Below are 25301 nucleotides of genomic sequence, written 5' to 3'. Positions count from 1 at the left end.
CCTGGAGATAACAAAGTGGACCATTGCACCGCAAAAATTGGCCATTAAGACTAATATAAAGAACCTGGCGGATGTCCATCAACTGTGTAGGTCCTTAAATTGGGTAAGGCCTTGGCTAGGTATCCCAACTGAAGACCTAGCCCCCCTTTTCAATTTATTGAAAGGGGGAGAGTAGCTTAGTTCTCCAAGGTCCCTTACCCCAGAGGCCCAGACAGCGCTGGAGGAAATCCAAGACTCCATCTCGGCCAGGCAGGCCCACAGATGTCACCCGGGCCTGCCATTTAAATTCATCATTCTAGGTAAGCTGCCACACCTCCACGGGGTGATTTTCCAGTGGGACAATTCCATCAAAGGCAAGGACCGAGGCTCGGGGGATCCCCTCTTAATCATAGAGTGGGTTTTCCTCAGCCATCACAGGTCCAAAAGGATGACTCAGCCATCTGAGCTGGTGGCAGAATTGATCCGAAAGGCGAGATCACGGATCAGAGAGCTGGCAGGTTGTGATTTTGAATGCATTCACATTCCTCTTAAATTCGACTCAGGCCATCTCAAAAGAAAAATGTTTGACGACCTTTTTGAAGTGAATGAAATGCTCCAACTAGCTTTGGATATCTACACCGGCCAAATTGCAGTAGATCGGCCGGCCCATAAATTATTTAATCAAGATGTTCAATTTACTCTAACAACGAAACGGATTCAGAGCAGAACCCCTTTAAACGCTCTGACAGTTTTTACAGACGTGTCTGGAGCATCCCACAAGTCAGTCATGACTTGGAAGGATCCTCAAACTCAGCAGTGGGAGGCAGACGTCGCCGAGGTAGAAGGTTCGCTTCAAGTGGCTGAGTTGGACGCTGTCGTCAGAGCTTTTGAGAGGTTCTCTGAACCATTTAATCTGGTTACTGATTCGGCGTATGTAGCTGGTGTAGTATCCAGAGCTGAAAATGCAGTCTTGCAGGAGGTGTCAAACATTCCTTTGTTTAACTTGCTCTCCAAGCTCGTAAATTTAGTCTCCCACCGAGAGCAACCTTTCTATGTGATACATGTCAGATCGCATACTGATTTGCTGGGGTTCATTGCGGAGGGCAACAGGCGTGTCGATGCCCTTGCCGCTCCAGTTCAGGTGGCCCCGCTCCCTGATCTGTTTGGCCAAGCAAAGATCAGCCACCAGCAGTTCCATCAAAACACCCCTGGCCTGGTTCGGCAATTCCACCTTATGCGCGAACAGGCCAAGGCGATTGTGGCTACGTGTCCCCAGTGCCAGTCCCACCAGCTCCCATCAATACCTTTAGGAGCTAACCCCCGAGGACTATCCAGCTGCGAGGTGTGGCAGATGGATGTGACACACATCCCCTCCTTTGGCCGACTCCAGTTCGTTCACATTTCTGTGGATACTTTCTGCGGCGCAGTCTATGCCTCTGCCCACACAGGGGAAAGGGCAGCGGACTCTGAGAAACACTTTGTACAGGTGTTCGCTGTCCTGGGCATCCCCAAGGTTCTCAAAACAGACAACGGCCCAGTGTATAAGTCCAGGGAACTGCGTAGCTTCCTGCAGCAATGGGGAATAGAGCACAAGACCGGCATCCCCTATTCCCCGACAGGCCAAGCCGTGGTGGAGAGGGCCCACCAGAGCCTCAAAAGAGTCCTAGATCAACAACGAACGGCAGTGAAGGTGGAGTCCCCTACATCCGTCTCTCAAGGGCGTTGTTCATGATCAATTTCCTTAACTGCTCTTTTGAAAATCTGAACCCGCCCATAACGAGACACTTCGGCAGACACGAGAAGCTGCAGCCTAGGGCCAGGCCTCCGGTTCTAATCAAGGATCCGGAGACCTGGAAAATGGAGGGGCCCTTTGATCTCGTCACCTGGGGGAGGGGATATGCTTGCGTGTCCACCCCCTCAGGGCCAAGATGGATTCCATCCAAATGGGTCAGGCCCTTCTGCCCTGGGAAGGCTCAGGGGGCAGAAGAGGTGAGGCAGGTTGAGGAGGCTTGTTGGCAGCAGCGGTGGAAGCTCCCAGGGATGGAGCCAGACCAACCCTAACTCTTTCCCTGCCCTGGGTAGGACCTTGTTCAGATTTATTTCTTATGCTTGCCTTTTTGTTTGTTTTCAGTTGCTCCCCAGCGAGTATGGACCTGACCTGCATCTTAACCATCCTGACAGCCATCCTCATCGGGACGCTCATTCCACCGGCGGGCCCGTGGATCGTCCCCCAGCCCAAGGCCAACGTCTGGCGCACCCTCGCGAGCGCCCTCGGCCAAGAACACATCTGTTTGGACATGGGGTCAGCAGAGGACCCGATGTCATCCTGCCTCGTGGGGATCCCTCTCTCCCCCAATGAGCTTCCCTCCCCTTTCAATTTCACCCTCGCCCCCCTTGCTTCCGGAACCCTTTCCCCATCAATCAATGTTCAGGATGTCTGGAGGGATGGGATCAAGGGGCTGGTCCCTTTGAGTTCCGAACCTCCAGAACTTGATTTGCTCGGCTCCGCCAACGCTCCCCTTTGCTTCTTGTTTCATTTTGCCCCTTGCCCCTGGGACAGTAAGTACATGTGGCTGAAGCCATCGAAGCCCGAATATGAGGCTGCCCAGTGGTGCCAGACGGCCATCAGTATACCACTCGCTTCCACCCTGGGCAGCAAGCCACTGTCCCTACCCCGAGGGATCTTTTTTATTTGCGGAGACCGAGCGTGGGCAGGCATCCCCGCTCGCCTGGTCAGAGGTCCTTGTACTCTAGGGCGGCTGTCGCTGCTTACCCCCAACGTGACCCAAATTTGTGATTGGAAAATGAAAAGAGTCCATCTGAATGCGACCCGTTCCAAAAGAGATCTTAAAGATCTCAACCCGGATTGCGACTCCCAAATTGAGCATTGGTCGAAGCCAAAAATTGTAGCCATCACCCTGTTTTTACCCTGGGTGTCCGTGGCCAAGTCTCTAGGCGAATTGGCCCGCCTAGAGTGTTGGGTGGTCAAGCAAGCCAATTTAACGTCAGCTACGCTTTCGGACCTCCTTACAGACGAAGAAATAATGAGGAAGGCGACTTTACAGAACCGCGCAGCGATTGATTTTCTGTTACTACTACACCATCATCGCTGCGAGGAGTTCGAGGGCCTCTGCTGCCTGAATTTGTCATCATGGGCTGAGGACGCGAGGGTGGCCATCGACAAAATGCAAGGCCTCGTACATGAGATCAAACAACAGACATCGGACTGGCTGGGGGACCTCTTCCAAGGATGGGGACTGTCGAGCTGGGCAGGGTCCATTTTAAAAACCTCTCTTTCGGCCCTTTTAGTTTTGTTCATTGTTTTAATTGCCTGCTCCATTGTCTGGGGGCTTGTTAAAAGACTTGTCGCGAGAGCCACCGCTATCCCAGGCGTCAACCGGGTAGAAGTCCCTGAAGAGAATGGCGAAGACTGGGACTCCGCATCCTCAGAACATCAGAGCTCCGATGACTTCTGCCCGGACTCAAGCGAGACGGAGCAGGCCCAAACCTCAGTTTAGACTGTGTTATGCCCCTACCATTCTTTTTCTTTTTAAACAAAAAAGGGGGAGATGTTGTTGTAGCTCATTTTTCGTTTGTTCTGTTCACCCCCATTGTTCATTTTCAAAGGTCCTGTCCAAAAACTCAGTTAACTGTCAATCCCCTGACCCCTCCCCAGTTTCTATGGTTATCACATGTATCTTTTTGTTCCCCACCCCCGGTTGCCTGCCTGTCACTCGGCACCCCTGCCTCTTTTTCCAGAAGCTTCTGGCCAGGGAGTCGGGTGATTGGCTCAGGGGCCGGGGCCCCTCCCTTAGTTGTACATGATTCGTTTTACTGTTATGTCAATCCCCAATGTATCCTTCCCTTCCCTCTCCTGATTTGTTACCCCTCACCCCTCCCATCTCCTTTAAAACCCAAGGTTTTCCAAACCTCGGGGCTCTCAGCTCTCTGCTCCCATCCCCTGGATCCATTGGGAGTGTTTGGTCCCTCGGGACCTAATAAACCCGATCATACTAAGAGACTGAGAGACGCCTCTTCTTCCTGTGGCTCGGAGTTCAGTGGCCAATGTCCGGAATCAGTTTAGTGCCTTAGGCGCGGTACCTAGCTTCGTGTTGGGGAAGCGCCCCTTCGGCTGGAGACAGGCTGGTCATTCTAGCCTGGGCGTGTTTTCCACCAGCCACACCGCTCCAAAATATAAAAAGTCATTTCAGTATAACTGGAATTACAGCACAGAATTGAAAAACTGAGTTAGAATTTTTCAACATGAATATAATTGTGATAACTTCTCGCTCAGTATGATCTATATCTGAACATGTTGTTGTACATCTATATGTAATGAAGCTGTAAATAAGCAAACAGATGAAATATATCATTATGCCCACATTAGATTAAGTCATCTGAGATATGTCTACCCTTTCTGCAGTGCTTTGTTTACGACAATCTTGCTGATATGGCGTTGTGGGGAACTGCTTACCAACACAGAGATCATAAGGAGCACTCATTAATTTAATGAAGAACAAATTATGCTTACCTTTTCATGTGCTCGGTTTCCCTGGAGCTGGGGATGTGGCCGTGCTGGCATCTGTGCAGCTTAGCAGCTCATCATCTGTTGCAAGGAGACAAGGGACAGAACATGAGAAATTTAGTCTAACTGTTCTGCTGATTAAAATTTTTAATTCAGAAATCTAAGCTGATCACCTAAGGCATGCTTCTTGCTCTTCTGTATGCACACAAACATGGGCATATGTGTGTATGCATCTTGTCTGCACTAGAAACAACGTGAAGATGTCCAAAATCCACTTTCAAAATCCATTCACAAAATCCACAGAATTTCTGGCCTAGTAAGACACCAATGCCTAGACAACGCATCAAGTACATAAGCAACTGTGTGAGGTCCTCCAGCATCTCTGAAATTGATCCAGCTTATTCTGTGCTGCTAGGAGCCCTAGCTGTAAACTGGTGCTAAACTTATTGCCCAAAGACACCGCCTTGTCTGCAGGTATTTTTCTGATATTTCTTGGCTGTTATGCTGAAGTGGCTGCTCCTACAAAACATAGCTAAGAATTCCTGTTTAAAGAAATGAAGGTGGCTGAAAATTACTTTTAGATGAGATTCTTAAAGATCTATATATTATCCAGACTAGGCAGTATTCGGTAAATGAGAGATTTAACTACTTATTTAACTTCTTGCAAAATTGAAATTAAAGGAAATTTGAACCTTGAAAAGAACCAGTCCATGCTCTTTTCCTAACTAATGGAGCAATCAACAAGAATTTACTGGCTTACTGCTGGTGGTTAACCAGAAAGACAAAATTCATTATTGCAATGTCCTGCATTTTTCAAGTATCTAATCATAATGGACATGGTATGACATTCACGCAGGACAGCAGGATTAATAGCACACCTCATACAACATGGACCAGAAGTAAATATGTATCTTTGGAAACAGACAGGACAGAGCTCAGCAATAATCTTATTAAAAAAAAAGTATCCTGTCAGAAAAGGCTCTCATCAATTAAAACAAACAAAAAAGTCGTTGTTACTAAGGTATGATGGAAAACAACACAGAGCTTGTTTTCTTTTGATCACAGGGACAAAAAAACCTGTGGAGCTTTAATGAACATTGTTGAGGAAGAATACCATGAGAGCAATGGTACTGTGTCCAGTCAAGATTTTTGTACTTTTATAAAGAAGAACTCTTGGACATAGTAAGAAATCTCATCTGTTGATCATCTATTAAGAAAAAAAAAAAGCCATTGTAAATTCATGAGACTGGAGATAGATGACTGGGAAGGGTGAATCTACCAAACCTGGATAACCTATGTCACGCTTGAAACACAAAAATTCAGCTATTCAATCTATATCTACTGTGGTTAGAAGAGTAACAGTACTTAATTGATAAGAACAATGCTGTTAATCCTTCTTTATTTTATTTGTTTGTGTGAAATGAAATTAAAGGGTTCTTGTAATTCAAACAAAAGGATAGGGGTTATTGATATTTTTCTGTCTTGAGTCTTTCCTTGTTAGGTGTTCCCCTCTTCTCTTGCTTGTTACTTATTGCTTATGTTTTGTGCACATTTTTATCTTCATAAGCTGACAAATATTTCCTAATCAGTGAAGGAATTAATTTTTTAAAGAGATAATACAATAACAGAATTTTTTTGTTTGCTTCCTTTATGTTTCACACTTACATGGCCATCTTTCACTGTTTTTAAAAGTAAGCATTATTTTAATCTTCATGCAATTATTAATTTCCTGCTGTTTTACACCGCTTGGATTTAGATGTCTTTGCCATCTGACCTGTAGTAGCGTGGTCCAGATTAGATTTCAAATGAGGGTTCTGATTTTTAATTTCTGACTTAATTTCTGACTGAGATACAGAGTTCCTGATCAGTTGTGGGTGGTTAACCAAACTTTTTGTGGAGCCTTTCCTGTTAAAAAGGATGCTTATGTTTTTCTGTCTTACTCAAGTATTGTGAAAATATCAAAAAATATTTCATGTACAATTTTTGACATAGCACCATACGGAACTTAATACAGGTATTACATAACTTAATATGTAATTTAATTTGGGTATTAATAAATACCCAAATTCTTCCCCGGTAAAATATGAATGAATGCTCTAAGAATATTTAGGTGTTTTTTTGGTGTTACTTACCTGGAAAATTTTGTATTCATAATGCTGTCTGGTTTCCTTTTTTAGTTTTATTATATTTACCTTTGGCTTTCAATGTGATTTTATTACCCGAGTGCTGAACAGAATGATTTGCTTCCACAGCAATTTCTGCAAGGATTTAGCATCCATGCTATCTTCTCCTGGAATTAGTTTTTTTGTTTTGCAAACACTTTTTGCTAATGTTTTAATTGTACTTTTAGCATTTTATTTTATTTTGATAGGCAACTTATCAAGTGGATTTTATTATGCTTTACATGACTTTGTGCAGTTGAAATATTACCTACCTGATTTTTTAAGAGAAAAAATTCTAAAAAAGCTGTATTAATTGAAAGATGAATCAAATTCTTGAAGGCCTATTGAAGTGAATATTTCCATTTTTCATTTAATGAATCATTTCACTAAATGACTGTCAGAATGAGAATGCAGTTCTAAATTTGCAGATTCAACTGTATGTTATGTAAGAACTATAGTGATTCACAACCTTATGGCATAAGTCCATGAAACAAAAGGATTAGGCTTGCACCTACAAAAGTCTTTGTCTTTCCTGCACTTGATTATTTCTTGCAGCTGCAACAATGGCAGTATTCTTAAATTATTGTTAGAATTTTTCTTTCCATATGAAATAAAAAGAAATGCTTAGCCTATCATAATTATTCATTTTAAAATGGGATTTGGACTTACAGATATAAATGTCATAATTACATAAAAATATTTTAGAATCAGATGTAATACGAATGTAGGCAAACATTTGTTGTTTGCTATAGTTTATTAAAACCAGAAGTTGTCTCAGTAAAGCTGATTTCAAATCACTATTTAGATTCCTCCAAGAGAAGAAATCACAAATGACATGATATACCAAAGAGCAGTCACTAAATTAATTTCTCTTTTTCCAAGAAATGTCACTATTTAATTTACATAAAGGGGTTTTAAGTCCATTGACACTGCTACATATGAACTGTACTTTTACAAAGATTAATAAAGATTTCCACTCCCAGGAATATAGATATTCTAGAAGAAAAAGAAAAATAAAAGAAAAGAAGTGAGAGCAGAAGTAGAAGTATCAGATTAAGCTATGAGAATACACAGACAATAATGTTGGTGAGTCAGGGCATTCAACTACGATTTGGGCAATGATTTATAGCCAGGTATCATTTCAATCAACAGGCAGTGGGAGCAGCAGGGTTTCTAATAACCTTGAAAATGAGGGATACTTTGTATCTCCAGCTCATCACCTGGATACTGAATTTGGTGGACATTTAAATGTCAATTTATTTATTATTTATTTATGAAATTTTCACATTAAATTTGTAGTGGACAGTAATGTACTCTTTTGAAATAGCCAACAAAAGTTAGATCCTGAAATGTTACCTGGAAAAGCCAGTTATTTAGTAACATACAAACACTGAAAGCCAGTTATTTTGTAACATACAAATATATTCTTAATTTTATAAAAATAATTCAAAATTATGTTGCATTTATCATAGGTTTACTTTTTACTTCTCGCTGTGTTTCCAGACTGAAGTGCCCTTTCCCAAGTACTAGGTACAATGGGAGTTTTCTATTAAAAGCACAATGGCTGGCACAAGAGACTCCCACTCTCTGCCTAGTATCTCCATATGGTCTTATTTTTCATCCTTTAAAACAGTATTACTACTAGAGTGGATGGAAGTGTTTCTGTGGGGCCCTGAGACTAGGCCAGAAGGCAGTGCCTCCTACTTATGCTCAGGACGAGGTTGTTACCATCTCCCACTCTCCAGTGAGAAGAGAGGTATTATTTTGCCTTTCTTGACAATGAACAACTTTGATAATGCTTCCAAAAGTGCCCACAGGACTTCCATTTCAGATCCTTTTCTTTGCTGCAAGTAACTTCCAAGAACTGCACTGTATCAGTGATCGGAGGCCTGGCTCTGCCTCTGGGCACCCAGAGGTGTGGTATCATCCCTTTTCCCATATCTGGTAAGGCTGAGACGGTACACGTGCCTGAAGACTGCAGCAGTGCAGCTTGGTTAGGTGCAACAAGCCTGCGTGGAGCACCATGGCAAGCCCTCACAGGATTTATAAACATCTTTAGGTGCTTCTGAAAATGCTAACTAGCTCGAGTGATGAGTGTTGTGATGGACTCAAATGCCCATGTAGCATGGCTGCCTTCAAACAGCTGAGGAGCTGTGAGTGTGCATCTCCGTTGTGCTAATTTGCAGCACACATATGCAGTGACTGGTTCAGCCAGCAGAGAAGGATCATTGTGTTTGGATCACATTGCTCATGTTGTTTAGTCTTTTGCTGGCAGAGCCTAATAATTGCTAATTACTGCTCTGCTAGTATTTGTAACACTGAACTGCTAAAGTACATGGCTTTTATCTGGGTTCTAGGCTTTTACTCTCCAGCCAACAGCCACACCAGAAGGCTGGAAGAGGCAAAATTTAGAAGTGCTTTTCTATGCATCACTGACAATCTGACGGGAGAAGAAAACAGCACTTGTTGAGAGAATCCCAATTAGCCGCGGTTTGACTACCAACTGTGCTTCAGCGAGGCACGATCAGGCCCAAATAAGCTGGCCTGGCCAGAAACGTTTTTTCAGAAAACTGGCCAACATTGACATTCCTTCTGCTTTCCTCTCTTGCCCCCGTTACTGCTCCGCCAATTTCTTTTCGGGTTCATTTCCGCGGATGATTCCCGCGGGGACGAGTATCCCGATCCCTGCAGGGAAGGCTGCTGAGGCGAGACCGAGCTCCGCGCAGCGCGGAGAAGACCCACGCCCGTGACCGGGACCGCCGCGGCGGGGGCCGGGTGCCCATCCCGGGGGTGTCACGCGCCGGACTAGCGCTGCCGGCCACAGGCGGGGGCGGGTGTGGGTCCCGGGCCGTGCGGCGGCGGCGGCGCTGCGGCGGCCCCGGAGCCCCACGGCGGCCACAGCCGGCGCACCTGCGGGGCGGGGGCGGCGCGTCCCGCCCTGACGTCACAGCGCTCCCGCGCCGCCGCCGCCGTCTGACAGCCTCCGCCGGGCGCGGTGCGGTGCGGGCAGGCAGAGCGCCCCGGCTGCGCGGCTCGGCTCGGCTCGGCTCGGCTCGGCTCGGCTCGGCTCGGCTCGGCTCGGCTCGGCTCGGCTCGGCTCGGCTCGGCTCGGCTCGGCTCGGCTCGGCTCCGCTCCGCTCCGCTCCGCTCCGCTCCTCACAGCTGCTCCGAGCTGCCCTCACCATGTCGGTGGCCGGGCTGAAGAAGCAGTTCCACAAAGCCACGCAGGTACCGAGCCCTCTCCCCGCGCGTGGAGGGCGCTCGGCTGCGGCCGGGGTGTGCGTGGGCATGCACGGGTTTGTGCGTGGGTCTCCATTCGAGTGAGTGCGGGACGAGTGGGTCTGCGCGGATGCTGTGCCCGGTCGTGCGTGATGAGTGAGCGTGCGGGGGGCCGTGTGTCTGGCTGGGTGTGCGCGGTGCGCGCAGGGATGTGCGCGGAGCGTGGATGTGCACCGAGGGCGGTCGGTCTACAGCGGTGTCCATCTGCGGAGGGCCGGGGCTTGCTGGGCCTCCGCGCCTCCCCATACTCGGCTCCGGCCGCGTTGCGGCAGTGGGCAGGGGCTCCCGGGGTGCGGGAGCAGCTCCGGGGCTGCCCTGACCTCCGCGCTGGGACCCGCGGGAGCAGCTGCTGCAGCAAATACCCGCCCCGGGCTCGGACCTGCCGTGCCAAGGTCTGTGCACCGTGTTTCCATAGGCGTTGTTTGTTTTAGCCTGACTTTGGGAAAACAGCAATAAACATGACCTTTTTGTTTCGTGGGTCTAGACCACAGCTGAAATCTGAGTAATGAGGTTTGGTTCTGTTGCTTTAGGCATGGTGTGATATTGCAGGAAGGTCAGGGTGAGTGTTTCACCAGTAGTTGAGTTGTTTCATAATACAAAATCTGTGTGTTACAGTCTGCGAGGGTACAAATTCTGACTTAGTGTGCATTAGGGCTAAATCTAAAATGGTTTCAAAGAAATCAGAGGAATTGATTTAGAGCTAGAGAGCTGACACCAAGACCTGTGTAGTGTAGGTGGGGTTTTTTGTGATTTTGGGGTTTTTTTGTTGTTTTTTTTTTTTTTGTGTGTGTATTGGGGTTTTTTTGGTTGTTGTTTGTGTGTGTGTTTTTGTTTTGTTTGTTTGGTTTTTTAAGTTTCATTTTGTTTGTAACTAAATAAAAAATCTCCAGTTATTTCCAATTGCTTGCCATTGCAGGCATCTTCAGCTAGGAGTCTTGGTCACTGCAAGCAATCTGTAGATCTAGGCACACAAGATACATTCCACTTTCTGACTTTTCAACACTCATGTGTTTCCCCTTCTCATGCATCTCATCTCTTGAGCACTATGGGGAAATATTCCCTGAAAAAATGACCCTTGGGAAATATTCCCTGAAAAAATGACCCTTAATCCAAATATTTGTCCAAATTCTGATTTTCCATACCTTGTAGCTGCACCAGTACACATTATAATTATAACTCTAAATGCAATGGTTTTATACCAAGTCCTCATTGGTGCATGAAGGCATTGAATAACACTATGTCTCACCTTTCATGCCACATTGTGCTGCATCATTGGTAAAATAAGCCTTGCAAGAAAACGTCTGCACTCAAAACAGATGGCATAAGGAGCAGGTAAGGGTGCCTGAGCCCATCCAGCAGTGCCCATCTGCTGCTGCTTACTTTGTTGTTTCTTCCCCTGCTGCCCTTGGTGCTTATGAGCAGCCTAGGAATCATCATTACAGCAATGAGTTCTGATACTGAAAATAAGAATTTCAGTGTCTCTGCCGTCCGTGTTTTAAGAAGCAGGCAAGATGAAGTTCACTTTTTAGTATTAGAAATTTAAGTTCCCCATTTTTGTAAGCTAATGAGCATTCATCTGCAGCAGCAGAGGGAAACATCATTTTTTGAGGGAGCAGGGTGTGAAAGGTCTGTGCCTGCTGTTTTGTCCTTCAGATGACTCTCTCACACTGATTGTCAGCAGTATTGTCATTTAGAAGGAAGGAAGAGTTTTAGCTGTCTGGAACAAAAATATTTAAGTCTCCGATGCCAGATTTAGCAGCCTGACATCTGATGACCAGAGATTTTTGGCCCCAGCCTTGACTTTCACAGTTTATTTTCATGCAAGCCATGAAGACACATCCATGTATGAGAATGACTCACAAGTATGTTGAAGAGTGATCTGCTTATTGGATTGTGTGCATTATGAGTGATAAATCCGCAACATAGTTGGGCTGACCTTGCTCCAGGGAGTAATCCTTTTGACTAGCGGTTAAACACCAGGTGAAATACAGATTGACATTGCTGGCATGAATGAAGCTTTCCAGATAGGATCAGACAAATAGGAAGTATTTAAAAATTCTAAATTATTCATTTGGTTCTTACCCATGTTTATTTATATGATGTGTGGTTTTAATAGAGTCCTAAGTCATATTAAGAGCACATCTGGGTTGTTTTATACAATGTAAAAACTTTATTTAATTTCGTTTTTTGTTTTCTGACTTGTGAAATGTCAAGCTAACCTGCATGAAGTACTGCCAGTTTAGCAGTTGTGCTGAAGAACTTAATGCCTGTCAACTTTCATGGACCAACTGCAACAGCAGTGAGACACTGACGAGCAGGAGGACACTTCGCACCTTCTGGAATGAGTCGAGTGTTCATGCTTTTGCCTTTCAGAAAAACTAATGGGTTTACCTCTGTGCAGCAGATAAATAAAGTTTAGAAAAATCTTCCTGAGTTTGTAAAAGCAGGGTGAGTCTGGACGCCCTGACATTAATACAGAATTGCATTAATGTTAACAGATGTTAGACTGACCATATAGAGCATATAGAGCAGGTTAGGTTGTTCATTTACTTCTAATATCCACAGAGCACCTAAGAAGGAGAAATTATCTCATTTGAATTGTTAACATGGTGCTGCAGATCTGTCATACATCCTGAAGCTGGGAAGAGCTAAAGTGCGTTTTTCCAGAAATGGGCAACAAAGTGCTGTGCCACCAAATGGTCCCTTTTTCTTTGGCGTGCAGACTCCTTTGCCAGTAGTGTTATGCCAGTGTGACTGACAGAATATTGCTTCCTCCAGGTTTAGGTACAGTTATAAAGCTACCACAGTCACTTTGGGTGATACAGATTTGACAGTCTGGGGCATTTAAACACAGTTGTTTTAAAATAGCGTGAGCTTTGTTTCCACATGACTGCATTCATTGCATAATATGGCTCTTGTGAGGCACAGTCAAAACTAAGCTTTCAGAAAGTAATAATTTCATAGGGAAAGAGATTAACACAAATTCTGGGAGTGGCCACATCTGATGTTCCATTTGAAACAACTGAATAAATGTGACTGACATTTAAATAGCATTTAAAAATGAATGTGGTGATTTGAACCAAAAGCTTGTACTATGGTTTATTTTTTACCACTGTATTCTGCTTTCATGATTAACTTTGTCTCAACACCCAGACCAAATAACCCAGTTTATACATTTCTATAGAGAAAAATATTTGATATTGGAAGAAACATCTGAAGATGACTTCCACTCCTCTCATCATTGTCAGTAGCTTGTTAGATGCCATTGCTTTAGGTGGAAAGTACTATGCTTCCGTCTTTAACAAGGTAACCTATGAATGGCACAGTAAGAGAATGACTCTGCTGGTTAATAAGAAGCAAATGAGACTCCTGCCTAGCTATGCCGTTGTCCACAAAATTCTGTGGTCTTCCTAGGGCTTCTGTGCTAATTCAGAGCCTGTCTACACAGGTTCTCTTGTGAAAAAGAGAATATTAGAGTTTATCTGCCAGAATGTTCTTTTTAAATCCTTGGTCAGAAGTATGTAAAATGTTTTTCTCTGTAATGTATGACACAGTCCACTTACTAAATAAACTGCAACTAACCAATTATTACTGTTCTCTGTTGATATTAATATTTTCCTTAATTGCTAGCACACTCTGTATACATAACATGTTCCTGACTGTCCTGCAGTGTTCTGTGGCAGCTGTGTTTGCTTTTCCAGTGATAGGACATCACCTGTCTTTTCCAGCTGACTGTGGTTGAAGATGGACTAGCAGTGAGTCTGCTTTCTCCTTCCATATTTCCTCGCATGCAAAGATACATGTGGGAATTGGCCTGGAAAGCGGGGCAGTGTTATATTTTTCTTAGTGCAAACGCTGTGCCATGTGTTGGTTTTGTGGAACTTAATGATCTCCCTTCTCATGTAGAGTGGAAACTTGTGAGAAGTCTGAGGAAGGTGGAAGGAGAGTTGTTTGCAGGGTGGTGTGGCTCTGAGGATAGAGCCCAAACAGGCTGCTAGAAACCTCTGCCTGAGAGGCATGCACCACTGGCAGTCAGTCTGTTGGCTTCTCTCAGTGTGGAGCACTACCTTTTGAGATCAAGGAAAGGGAGCAAAGTTTTGATCTGGAAATAAAGACTATTTTTAGAAAACAATACTTAGCTGCAGAGGGGATTATTTCCACAGCAGGTAGGGAAATTCCTTCTGTTTGTGCACTCTAGCTGATTGCCAGATACATTATTCACATTTGGCATCATTCCCATGCATCCTTTTATTGATAGTACATAATTGAAAGGGTGAAAAATTGACTTTAATCTAAATTGCTCTTTAGTTGGATACTGTGTTACCCTTCTGAGTTGTTGATGGCTTAAACAGTCTGCACCAGTTTTAAACCCTGTTTCTAAATCGGATCGGAGGAACTGATGATTTTTGTACTAAAAAGATCAAGTTTTTTTTTTAAGATTGCTCAAACATCTATTACTGTAGTAACTTTCCAACTGACGGATAAACTTTCCATTTTTATATATGTATATAAAAGTTGGAGCACTAAATGACACCCATCTCTAAGTTTTTTCCCAGTGATGTCTGGAGGCAAAGAATACCCATAGATGCTGAGCTCAAAACACAGCATGCACCAAATTTTTTTTTTCATATATTGACTCCCATCTTAACTGGAATTATTGCATAGCAAGGAAAAACTGGACGCTCTTGGTCACTCATGCAAAACTGTATTTGAGTTTTAAATGTGTCCTCATGACTAGCATACTGATAGATAGCATGCTGCACAAAGTGCTGGAGCAGCATAACCAATTTTAATTGAAGAAGATTTTGCAGAGGTTACTGTGCAGAAAATTCTGTACTTTTATGTAGCTCCTAATTGCAAATGGAAGGGAGGTGCTGGGTTGGTCTGACGTATTTCTTGTGAAGGATGGAGGTCTGAGGAGCTGGAGCATTGACTCTCATGACCTAGTAGTGTACCAGTGAAGTCTTTGGCTGAAGCCTTACAAGAGGGAACAGAGTTGAAAATCTGCTTTGTGGGTCCCAAGGAGCTGCTGCTGCTGCTATGTGAGAACATGTGAAGAGAAGCTGTATGGACAGCATTTAGTGGGATGTGCCCTGACTCATGGCCCTCTTACCAATGGAAGTCTGTGGTATGTTCAGGGACAGCCAAAACATCCTCCAAACCTCTTACCTTAGAACTAAAAGGTCTTCCTTCTGCTGCTTTCCAGAAACTTCTGTGGCTCTGATTCTCTTCTCAGAAGAATGGCCCCTGATGGACAATGGTGGTGCTTATCCATTCTTAAGTATATGTAGATAATCAGATGAAAGAAAATTGAGCTACAGCATGGTATTATTGCAATGATGTTTGCCACAGCACAATTACCTTGCTTTCAGTGCTTATCTAATCCTGCACTTAATCTTGGAGACAAAATAGTAGCGTTTTTATAATCTGAGGTCATAGCACATCACAGGAATCCATCCTATCTGTCATAGAAGCGCCAGAAGTTAAAATTAATTATTTTTTTCCCTCCCCAAGCAGAAAAAAAAGAGAGAAATTGCTATTTACTGTGCTTACATTTTTCATAAAATTTCCCTTTATGGAGGCTCTACAGACCTGCATGGTAGAAAATTGAAAATTAGAAGTGGTTGTTTGAAGTTCAGCATATTTTCACTTTGTCTGTAGATGGAAATCACTGTGATGGACCTGGACAGAATGTTTTGTGGGTATGTATTTGCACTTGATGTAATAGTGATGATGTTCTTGTGTCCGTGATGGAGGACGTATCTTTATAAATAAGCACATTTAATTTTTTTTTTATTCTGTAGACTGAATTTCTACTGATGTAGTTGTTGCAGCATCATATGGTTCACACTGAGTGCAGCAGTTTGCACTCACCTTCTTTTCCCATTATCATTTCTCCACAGAAAGGGAGTGTTATTTGATCCCAGCAAAGGTGCTGCTGAGGCAGCAGCAGTATAACCTTGTGGTTTGGTGTGATGCCAGAGGACCTTCTGAAAGAACAAGAAATTCAACCACTCATTTGGCTATTGCTCCTCTTACTAGAGGAGGGCTGGAGAATTGAATGCATATCTATTGCAGAGTAGATAAGTCCCACTAGCTGAGATCCTTGTCAGCAGTTATGTGATTTTCATAATCACATAAATGCTGTGTTTTGGTCTTGTGTTCATTGGATTTGTTATCACTGTCAAAAGGGCTTGCTATGCTGAATTCTTTGTAAGCAGAAATTTTAAAATAGAGAAAAATTTTAAAATAGAGAAAAAATATTGGCTTTCCCTGCCTTTTTTCCTCCACAATTCTATAGCAGCAGAACACTTCACATTGTTAAAATATTTATATTCCCCTCTGCCTCCATCATATATTTTGTGGATTTCAGTTTGATGTTTTTAATAACTTGTGTTATTTATACATCAATTGTTACTCTTTTTGATTGCCTAATTTCCAGTTTCTATTGGCTGCAAAACATCTTTGCATGTGAAGAGTTTATCTAAACATTTTGATATAGGGCTCGTTTTTCACCTTTGGGATATGAAATTCGGTGACTGTTGTGCAGAAACACCAGAGATACTGTTTATCTTTCAATTTAAAGTGCCATTAAGCACTAGACATCACTTTTGTTCTGCGTCTCTGGGAAAGACTGCAGGAAACAGGTTGGAAGGAGAACAGTTTCATTAGAGATAAAAACTGGCAGGTTTTTTTTTCTAGAAAGAAAATTTTCCTGCAAATGTTCATTTAGTCTTTTATGACTTTCAGTAGACTAACAGGATTTGCTCTTTTAAGCAACACTTAGACACATAGATATTATTGCTGAGATCTTTTCCAATCTGTACACTTTTCAGCTTTAAGGTCTGTGCCAGAAATTCCTTTTCATGCAAAATCAATCTAGATGCAGAAAACCAATTAATAATTCATAAGGTATAAATGTCAAAAATAAATGGTGTTTGCCTTTCCAGATGAGTCACTTAGAGCTTGTCTGCCTTGGAAAGTTACGGCATCGTAATCTAAGGGCTGAATTGGAAATTTTACAAGTATAACTCTGCAGTGGATGGGGTTCTTTCTGCTTGTAGAGGAACAGCTTTTCAACTTAACTGGTTTGTTTTTGAAAAGGGAGTTGAGGGCATCAGACTAAGGCCTATCCTTCCACTGCAATGAAGGTGTTTGCACAGAACTGGCTAAAGCATGAGAGGCAACCAGCTAGTGTATTTTTCTCTATTATTTCACTACCTAATTTTTTTTCCTCTGGGAGTGTTTGTCATCCAAATGCGGTTAGCTAAAACTGTTGGTTGCTTCGTCCCATTTCTTGCACTGATCAGGAATGGATGGAATTTGGTTTTATTTTCTACTGTTTTGAGAGGAATTAAGAACTTTTAAAACAGAGCTGAGGCATGAAGAATGTTCCAACCAAATGCAAATGTTTTTAGGAATCAGAATGTTTGAATGTGGAAATGTGCCTTGATGTGCTCAATAACCACGAGTGCACATTTACTAGCTAGATTCCATCATCCAAGGAGCCTTTCACTAGTATTAACAAATAGAAGTTTGTCTTTCAGGAAGAGTGGTTGGATCTTATGTTATTATTTGCAGTCTAGATTTGAGTTTTAAATATGCACACAGTATTCTGAGGCAGGCAGGGAATCTTCCTCTCTCACAAAATTGCTGAAAAACGTATTGCCAAATATGAGGCAAATTCACCACTCTCAGAAGTGGATATGACTGCTGCAAGTTGTAAACATAATACACCTTTCTTCTAGACTGTCATAAGTATAAATAGATAAAATGTGAATGTTTGAAGCATGGGAAAATGTAATTGTCTCAGCTGAAAGTTGAGGCAAGCTTAGGTAAATTATATAAAACTTTAGCTTTTCAATGCAGAAAAAATATTTTTTTTTCCTCTATTAGACTCTTTCTGTTTCACCTATGTAAGGTGCTGCAAAAAAAGGCATATAGGAACAAAAGTCAAGCTTTGAATGGTAGGAATGGAATTTTCTTGCTAGAGAGAGTAAGAGCCAAAAATATATATGACATCAAAACACATAAAATACCAAAAGATTAATAAGTTGGTTCTTTTTGTTTTATAATATTGTCATTCAGAATATGTAAGTCAGGGTGGTTTTGGACCTGTGACTTTTCAAAGGCCTGAACTGGCATGTTTTAGTGGGGCTGCTCTTTATGGCCAAAAATCTGTAACACTTGAAATAGAATAATAAAAGCTCTACAGCTTCTGGAAAGTATCCTAATTTTTTATTTAACAGTAGACTTGGGCAGGAGTAAAATACTAGAAAGGAAGATGAGTGAGGATGAAAGACTGGAGAGGTCCACAACAGGGATCCTTGAAAACTGAGCAGAGGTGAACTGTCTGCTCTGGTATGTATGGGTGATGACTGACTGGAGGGAGAAGGAATGGCAGATGTTCGTGAAGGAAGCTAGCACTTGCTGTTTCCTGCTTCATTAGCCTGCTAGCTCCAGGATTCCTGTTCCTCATCTGGACACAGTGATAACATGTATTGTTCCAGCCCAGGAGCAGAGACGACTGTTCCCAAAACACATACAGCTTAAGTATCACGAATGGGTTAACGAGGTCAGCATGAATTTAATGGTGTCCGTCAGTATAGGTGGAATCAAATGTGACTAACAAGGGAAAAAGGTAACATTGTTTCTAAGATGACAACCCCAGCTGTTACAGATTTCCTGTCTCACATGGAGAAAGAATGAGGAAGAGGCAATTGTCCTCTGCTGCTCTGATTTCAGGATAGTCTTTTAACAAGAACTGCTGGACAGCCACTGAAAAATAAGCTTTCCATGACTTAGTGCTTTTTTCTTTCCCTAGGGAGAGTTTGTTGTTCTGAGTAGACTGACAGAGCCTTTATATTTTTGTGTGTGGAAAGTTTCCCCAGCGCTGGCTGCCAAAGGTTCTGCTAGGTTTTGATCAGCCAAGTGCCTGCATCAAATCAGTGATTCATTCAAGCAGTCCAGTGCAGCTCAAAACCCTTGCAGGCAGCAGCCGAGCTCTGGGCTAGCGTGCTCCTGGCGCTCCCGCAGTGCCGCGCTGGGCTGCGGCCCGAGGTGCTCTCGGTGACTCCAAGTACCCAGCCAGGCTGCAAAGGCAGAGTGCAGTAACACATTCTGGCTATGCAGATGTATAGCTTTTTGAGATGAAAGGCAAGATTGTCCCAGTGTGTCTTCTTTCCCCATAACCATAAGGAGGGGGATGACCCTTGTACTTCAACATGAGAAAGCATTGTTGCAGACTCTTGAGATGAGTTTCAGTATATCTGCTAAAAAGGAGCTATCCTTCTGCTCTGTGCTATTAAGTGACTAAACCACATATGATCTTGTTTGACAGAAGAACATAAGTCTCTGGACATGTGTGCAGTTGTGGCTCTTGAGGTCCAGAGAGTCTCGAGGGCAGGAGCTGGGGTTTGACTGTCTTGTTTCTTGATGCGCAGCCTGAATGCATTAGCCAAGAAAGGAGACGAGCATGCTTGGGTTGAGCTTCTGACTGGAGCTTGCTGGTTCCACTGCAGAGTCTATTCTAATAATAAAAATAAGTTTTTGAGATAAAAACAAGCTGAAGTGTGGATGGACTTCTATTTGAAAATGTCTGCCAGACTATAGGAGAAAATTTACGTGATGCCCAACAGTTGACCTTACACTTATTTCTTTTGGGCTGATAAGATAATTGCTCATTTACTCTTCTCATCTTAAGAACAAGACCACTTCCCAAATTATGTATTAAAAACAGCTATATGAGATTTCTAGCAACTTTTATAAAATGCAGGCAGTCTTCCTGAGCAGCTTTAAAAGCTTCTCTAGAGACATACAGATATGGTGCTGTTATATCTTGCTCTTTGTAAGACTCTTTCTCTCTTTTCTTCCACAGCACATTGGAGCAAGAGAGATTTGAAAATTTAATGAAGCTGCAATAAAACAGCCTATTCTAGTTCCATATTTTTCTCATTTCTGTTTGCAGATTAACTATATGTGTGCTCAGGGAAACTTTTTGATCTATAAACAGATTGACTGCTGTAGACTTTGTTCCCCTGATTTCCTCCTGATAGTTCTTTAAAATCTTTGGAAAGTATTGTTACAGTAAATTGCATTTCCTTTAAATGCTATATTAATTTTCTTGCAGTTAAATTAAAGTTGGGAAGGTAAATTAAGCAGCTGAGGGAGAAGCCATGAGCTGTTTGTTAAAGAATGAAGACCACATCAGGAGTATAAGTGACAGCCTTCTGGATGGCTGAGCCAGAGGGCTCCGGGATAGGAATTTAGGGCTCTTGGAAGCCCTTTGGAGGATGTGATGGAGCAGATAGCAGGGAGCTACAGTAAGTGGGGAGAGTGGGATCAGGTGTTGTCTTTGTATGCTGTGTTTTAGTAATTTTATTAACACTACATTGAGGACTTAAGAGAATGTGATTTTTTTTTTCCCTATTCTCTATTGCAAGGTCATGAATGTAGTTATGATACCACAGCACACTATGGCTGTATCACTATCAGAAGTCATCAGGTGTTTGGTATGTCCCTTGAAAGTGACTGGGTCTGTGGTTATAGGTTTAAGATGTGAAATATTGAGGATTTAGAAGCATTAACAAACATGGACGAGATAATGCCAAATTGCTCCTTAGTATTCCCAGGTCAGAGATGAGAGTGCTTTAAAATGCTGTTGCCCTGTTTTTGCTTTTGAGGTATCTTCCTATACATTGAAGAAGAAAGTAGTAGTCATTTCTGGTGCCTGTGCTAAGCTACAGAGAAGACTTGAGAGAAAGGTATAGGAATTCTGTTCTATCATATCACAGAGGAACCTAAGTCTGACAGAAAGTCCCAGGGAAGAGTGGAAGTGGCAGGAGGAAAAGATAAATTAAAGTATGTTTACAGGTACTTGGTTTCCTGCCACAGCCCTCCTGAGCCTGAGCCAACAAGCAAAGCTCTGCAGTGCCCTCTTCTGCAACCATTCCTTTTTCCACATCTCTGCTGCAAAGTGACCAGGAGGGCAGGAAAAGTGACTTTTTGCTCATTTTCTGTGCCATCCTTCTATATCTGAGGAATTTCTGGTAGGGTTTGTGGACCTAGTTTCCTCTGCAGCAGGTCAGGGTGATCAAGGAACTGAGACTTGAACAATTAATTTATTGTTTCTATTATTGTGAGTCCTTGGCTCTACGGAAGTAATGTATTTGGTTAGCAGGCTGGAAAAGGTTGGGTTTTGTTTTGATACCTTCTTTGTTTTTAAACAGCAAGAGTCCTGGCATTAACTATTGCTCTAAATTATACAACAATGTAGTGTAGCTCTTAATTCTTTAACGTAATATTTTAAAAGGTGTATAAATCATTTAAGGAAAGCAGAAAGCTTTATTATAAGATGTATTATCACAGGTTTTGCAAGCAAGCAGTGCATAGTCAAGATTTACAAAAATTTTCCCAGTATTTTGTTTCCAAAGGAGACTTCATACAAATGTACAATGGAGATGACCTTGTTCTTAGTATGAAACATTCACTAATGCATGCGGTATATGCCTTTACTCAGCAGCAAGAAAACATTCTGCAGACTAAATTCTGCTGATCTGGGTATTTTTGCTCATTTATCTTGAGCATTCAGAAATAATTTTTATCCAAGATTTTCATTATTATCATTATCATTATTATCAACAGTGTTTTAGCAGCATATAATCCCAAAAATTGAGGAGAAATTACAGAATCCAGGTGTTTTAAAATTAGTAATGCAAGAGCAAAACCTAGGGTTTTGTTATAACTACATGGTTATAAGACTTTAAAATTTTGAGGGGGAAACCACACGTAACAGCAGACAAATGACAGGCACTGCAAAGCACCATCAGTAATTCCTCTGAGCCATTTTGTCTTCTTAAAGTTTACCTCCTTTGAGAGCTGTTCCAGTTTAAAATGTGTTCTAGATCTTTGACAGTGTGTGATTATGCCCCTCCCTCTTGCTTTTTTTCAGACAGAGTGAAGTAGCAGCTGACCTGAACTTCTGAGACAGTGTCTATATTGGAAAGTCACACAGTGCAAAAAGCTTGTGAAAATTGCAGGAAATATTCCAGTTTTAGATGGGTTTTTCTATGTCATGTGAATATTTAAAGTTTTTTTGCAGACAGTTGTGAAGAACTCTCTGTTCAGCTGATGGGTTGACTTGAGTTTTAAATTTAGTAAATTGATTGACTACTACTAACTTCCTTTGCAAGCAAGGTGGTGGAAGATGCCGGAAGAAAAGTAACATCGTCCACACAGAAAAGAAATCATGTGAATTTATGAATCAAGAGGGCATTTTAAGAAATGGTGTAATAATTAATGGATGTGGCAGAGCAGGTTTCTTTACCTTTATCTCATTTTAAACAACTAGATTGTCTTTCTTGAAACACAGAAAACACGGGACTTTAAAGAGATGAGGGTGGAACTCCTGAAACACTCCCTGTGATCTCTGGCGATCTTGGTAGCACTGCTGAGTTGCCAACCAGGAGTGTCATCTTCCAAAAATCTGAGCTACTGGATACCCTGCTGCAGCACTGATTGTTCACATCTCCAAGGTTTGAATAATGCAAACCAGGAGGCTGGTGATGAACCACTTCTGTGCTTCATCATGAGTTTTGATGTCTGCCGTAGTTGGCCTTCACTAAGAAGTGAAGGATCCTTAACCACTTTCTTTCTGTGCACCCCGACATAAGCTAGGCAGTGAATAGTTGTAGTTACCAAGGGATCTACTCTGGCAGTGCAAGCTTTGCTCAGAATTCCTCTCCCTGCTTTGCATCACTTTTGTCTCACCAGTGTGCAAAAGTTGTGATAGTGGAAAAGCAGCTGTAAACTCATGAGGAAACTGTGAATTCATGATCTCTGGGTATGCCAAAGAGGGTAGCTGTTGTAAACGTGGCCCTGAAGGCAAATGTCTATTTATTCTGCTTTTTTTGCTTTGTATTTCTTTGTATTTTCTGATCTGAGCCATTGCTGTCATGCAGCCAGAACCCAATGACTAGAGTGGTGTATGATCTTGACTGATGCTGGTCTTGCTGAAGATACATACCTGTGTAGATCTGACTTGCTAATTTACCCCACTGTGCAGTGCTAGTGAGTAATGGTACTGCCATATCTGTTTATTGTCAGTGGTTTGAAATATGTGGTTTTAAAACCTCACTTTGCAGACAAAGATAGACTTGTGATTTCTCCTTGACATGAAAACTTTGGTTTTGCTGTTGATCAAGTAATCAGTGAGACTGGAAGATCTGATAGTCATCAGATCTTCCAGTCCCACTGATTACTTGATCAGTGTAGAAACTGAACTGAAGCGAAGCTTATTGTAGAAACTGAAATATTTTAGGTGATTGTGGGAAGATGCTGGATTCTGCATCCCTCTGAAGAGTCAAGAATATGGTGCCCCCTGGCTTCTGGAGGCTTATCTTTCCAGATACTTCCAGTAAAGCAACGCACTTCATCAGAGCTATGTGCCATGAATTTTGATCACTTTCAAATTCTTTGCTTGCACCTCAATCTTTTTTTGATGAGTGGTAGGAGAAAGATGTATATTTATGTTACTTTTAAGGTCTTTTAATTTCTTTGAAGAGTTGAAGATTTAAATGAAGAAAGTATTGGAATGGTATTGGAAAGGTAAATTTTCAGCACTGATAATGAGTTGATCATAATTCATCATCTTTTTTGAATCTGGGCTATTCAGCTACATTCCCGAAGTTCACACAAAAGCTTGATAAATTGTAATAAATACCATTTCTCATGAATAATACTTGAATCAATCAGGGAATTTATAGTTTTGCTAATATATGTGGGTGAGAGCCATTCTATATTTAAACTGATTGGTGTACCCCCTATTTAATCATAGCTTTGCTCATGTCATTATGTATCTGTCTGGTTCTGTAGAGTCATTGTGATCTCTGCAGTCTTGCTTGGTAGGAGCATGTGCATGGCAAAACTTCCAAGGCTGCATGGACTTTTGAAGTTTTCAGAAAGCCCTCTTTGTTCCAGAGAGCCATCATGTAAAGTGGATAGTCTGGCTTTTTTCCTTTAGATCTTCCTAAGGCAAATGTCATCATTGGTGTACTTTATTGTCATGCTGCGGAAAGAATGCTTATCTGCACTTATGCAAACATAATGCTTATGTTTGCACTTATGCAAACAGCCTTTGTGAGAGCTCTGTTCCTTCTGTTTACTTGTGTTTCTAGGGCTGTTACAACTTTTATTCCCATAAGACCTAATGACATCACTGAGCGGCGTTACCAGTGATCTTCATCCTTTAATATGAACTAACCAGTAATACAGAGTTGTCCAAGGAGTAGACCACAACCTGAATAACCTATGTGGTATTTTTTCAGTGGATTGTTCAACAGAGTTGCACACAGCAAGATCGAAGATCATGCGTCTAAATAACAACACAGAGATTGCTTTGCCTGCAAACTGCTATAGCTGATGCTGAAGGGACTGTAAAGATTGGTGTATCCCAGTGGAATTCTACAGCCCTCTACCTGTGTCCTTGCTGCTGTGAGGACAAAACTACATGGTGACAGACACTTTATACACTTCCTTCAGACTGAACATATATATACACTAACATGGTCTGCACAGTTTTATATTTTGATTTCTTGAGTGACATCATGAAAAGCTGCTGTCCCCCTGGGACTAACCCAGCTCTGCCTGTATTCAGATGACTTAGTGTTTGTCTGCTTCTGGAGTGATGTGTATGTGGCAATTGCTCTTCCTGTCTTCTGGTCCTCACCCTCTTTCAGGCACTGTGAAGCTCTTAGGAGCCATATAAATATATTACTTTTACTTGCTTTTTTACACTACAAATGTATTTGGGTTTATAGCATTTCTTCTGCCCACATAACCTGAATTTTTCCTGCTAATTTCACATATTCATTCTCTGTGGAAAGTCCTGTGAGTCAGTCTTTGCTTTTCTGCATTTGGAGATGAATTTGAAATTCTTGAATCCAATTAGATTCTCCCTGTAGACATGCAAGCCTTTTTCATTTCATGTTCTTCTGCTTTACTTGTCCTTGTGAAACTAGCAGTGAAATTATTATGGAGCATCCCTATTCACATATCTGTATATGATTATGTATCAAGCAGTCCCAGCTATTAGGGATGTGAATGTAACACTCAGACAAAGGATATAGGTTATTTTGTGTGTATGCCCATATTATTGATGTATCAGCATAGGAGATATTTAGATATAGACACCGTACGCCAGTAATCTGAAGTTCCTCTTTAGACGATGAAGTGGTATGTCAGAGAAAATGACTAGCTATTGTTATCTTCTGACCAGAGCAGAATATCTGAAAATGGTGCATCCACTGTATATATGTGTGTTGCAAACATAAACAAAAGGGCAGATGTGGATACTAGTA

General features: G+C 42.2%; 1 protein-coding gene across 1 annotated transcript in view; it reads left to right on the top strand.

Moving 5' to 3' along the window:
- The first annotated feature begins 9632 nt into the window (after window positions 1-9632).
- The window catches only part of SH3GL2 (SH3 domain containing GRB2 like 2, endophilin A1), a 90991-nt gene continuing 75322 nt past the window's right edge, over window positions 9633-25301 (top strand). The window contains exon 1 of the mRNA XM_054652545.2: window positions 9633-9894. Coding sequence (XP_054508520.1) covers window positions 9850-9894 — 45 coding nt within the window. The 5' untranslated portion in view covers window positions 9633-9849. The remainder of the gene's footprint in view (window positions 9895-25301) is intronic.

Source organism: Agelaius phoeniceus, chromosome Z (assembly GCF_051311805.1).
Source record: "Agelaius phoeniceus isolate bAgePho1 chromosome Z, bAgePho1.hap1, whole genome shotgun sequence".
In the NCBI taxonomy this organism is placed as follows: Eukaryota; Metazoa; Chordata; class Aves; order Passeriformes; family Icteridae; genus Agelaius; species Agelaius phoeniceus.
This window is presented reverse-complemented; position numbering and strand designations above follow the sequence as displayed.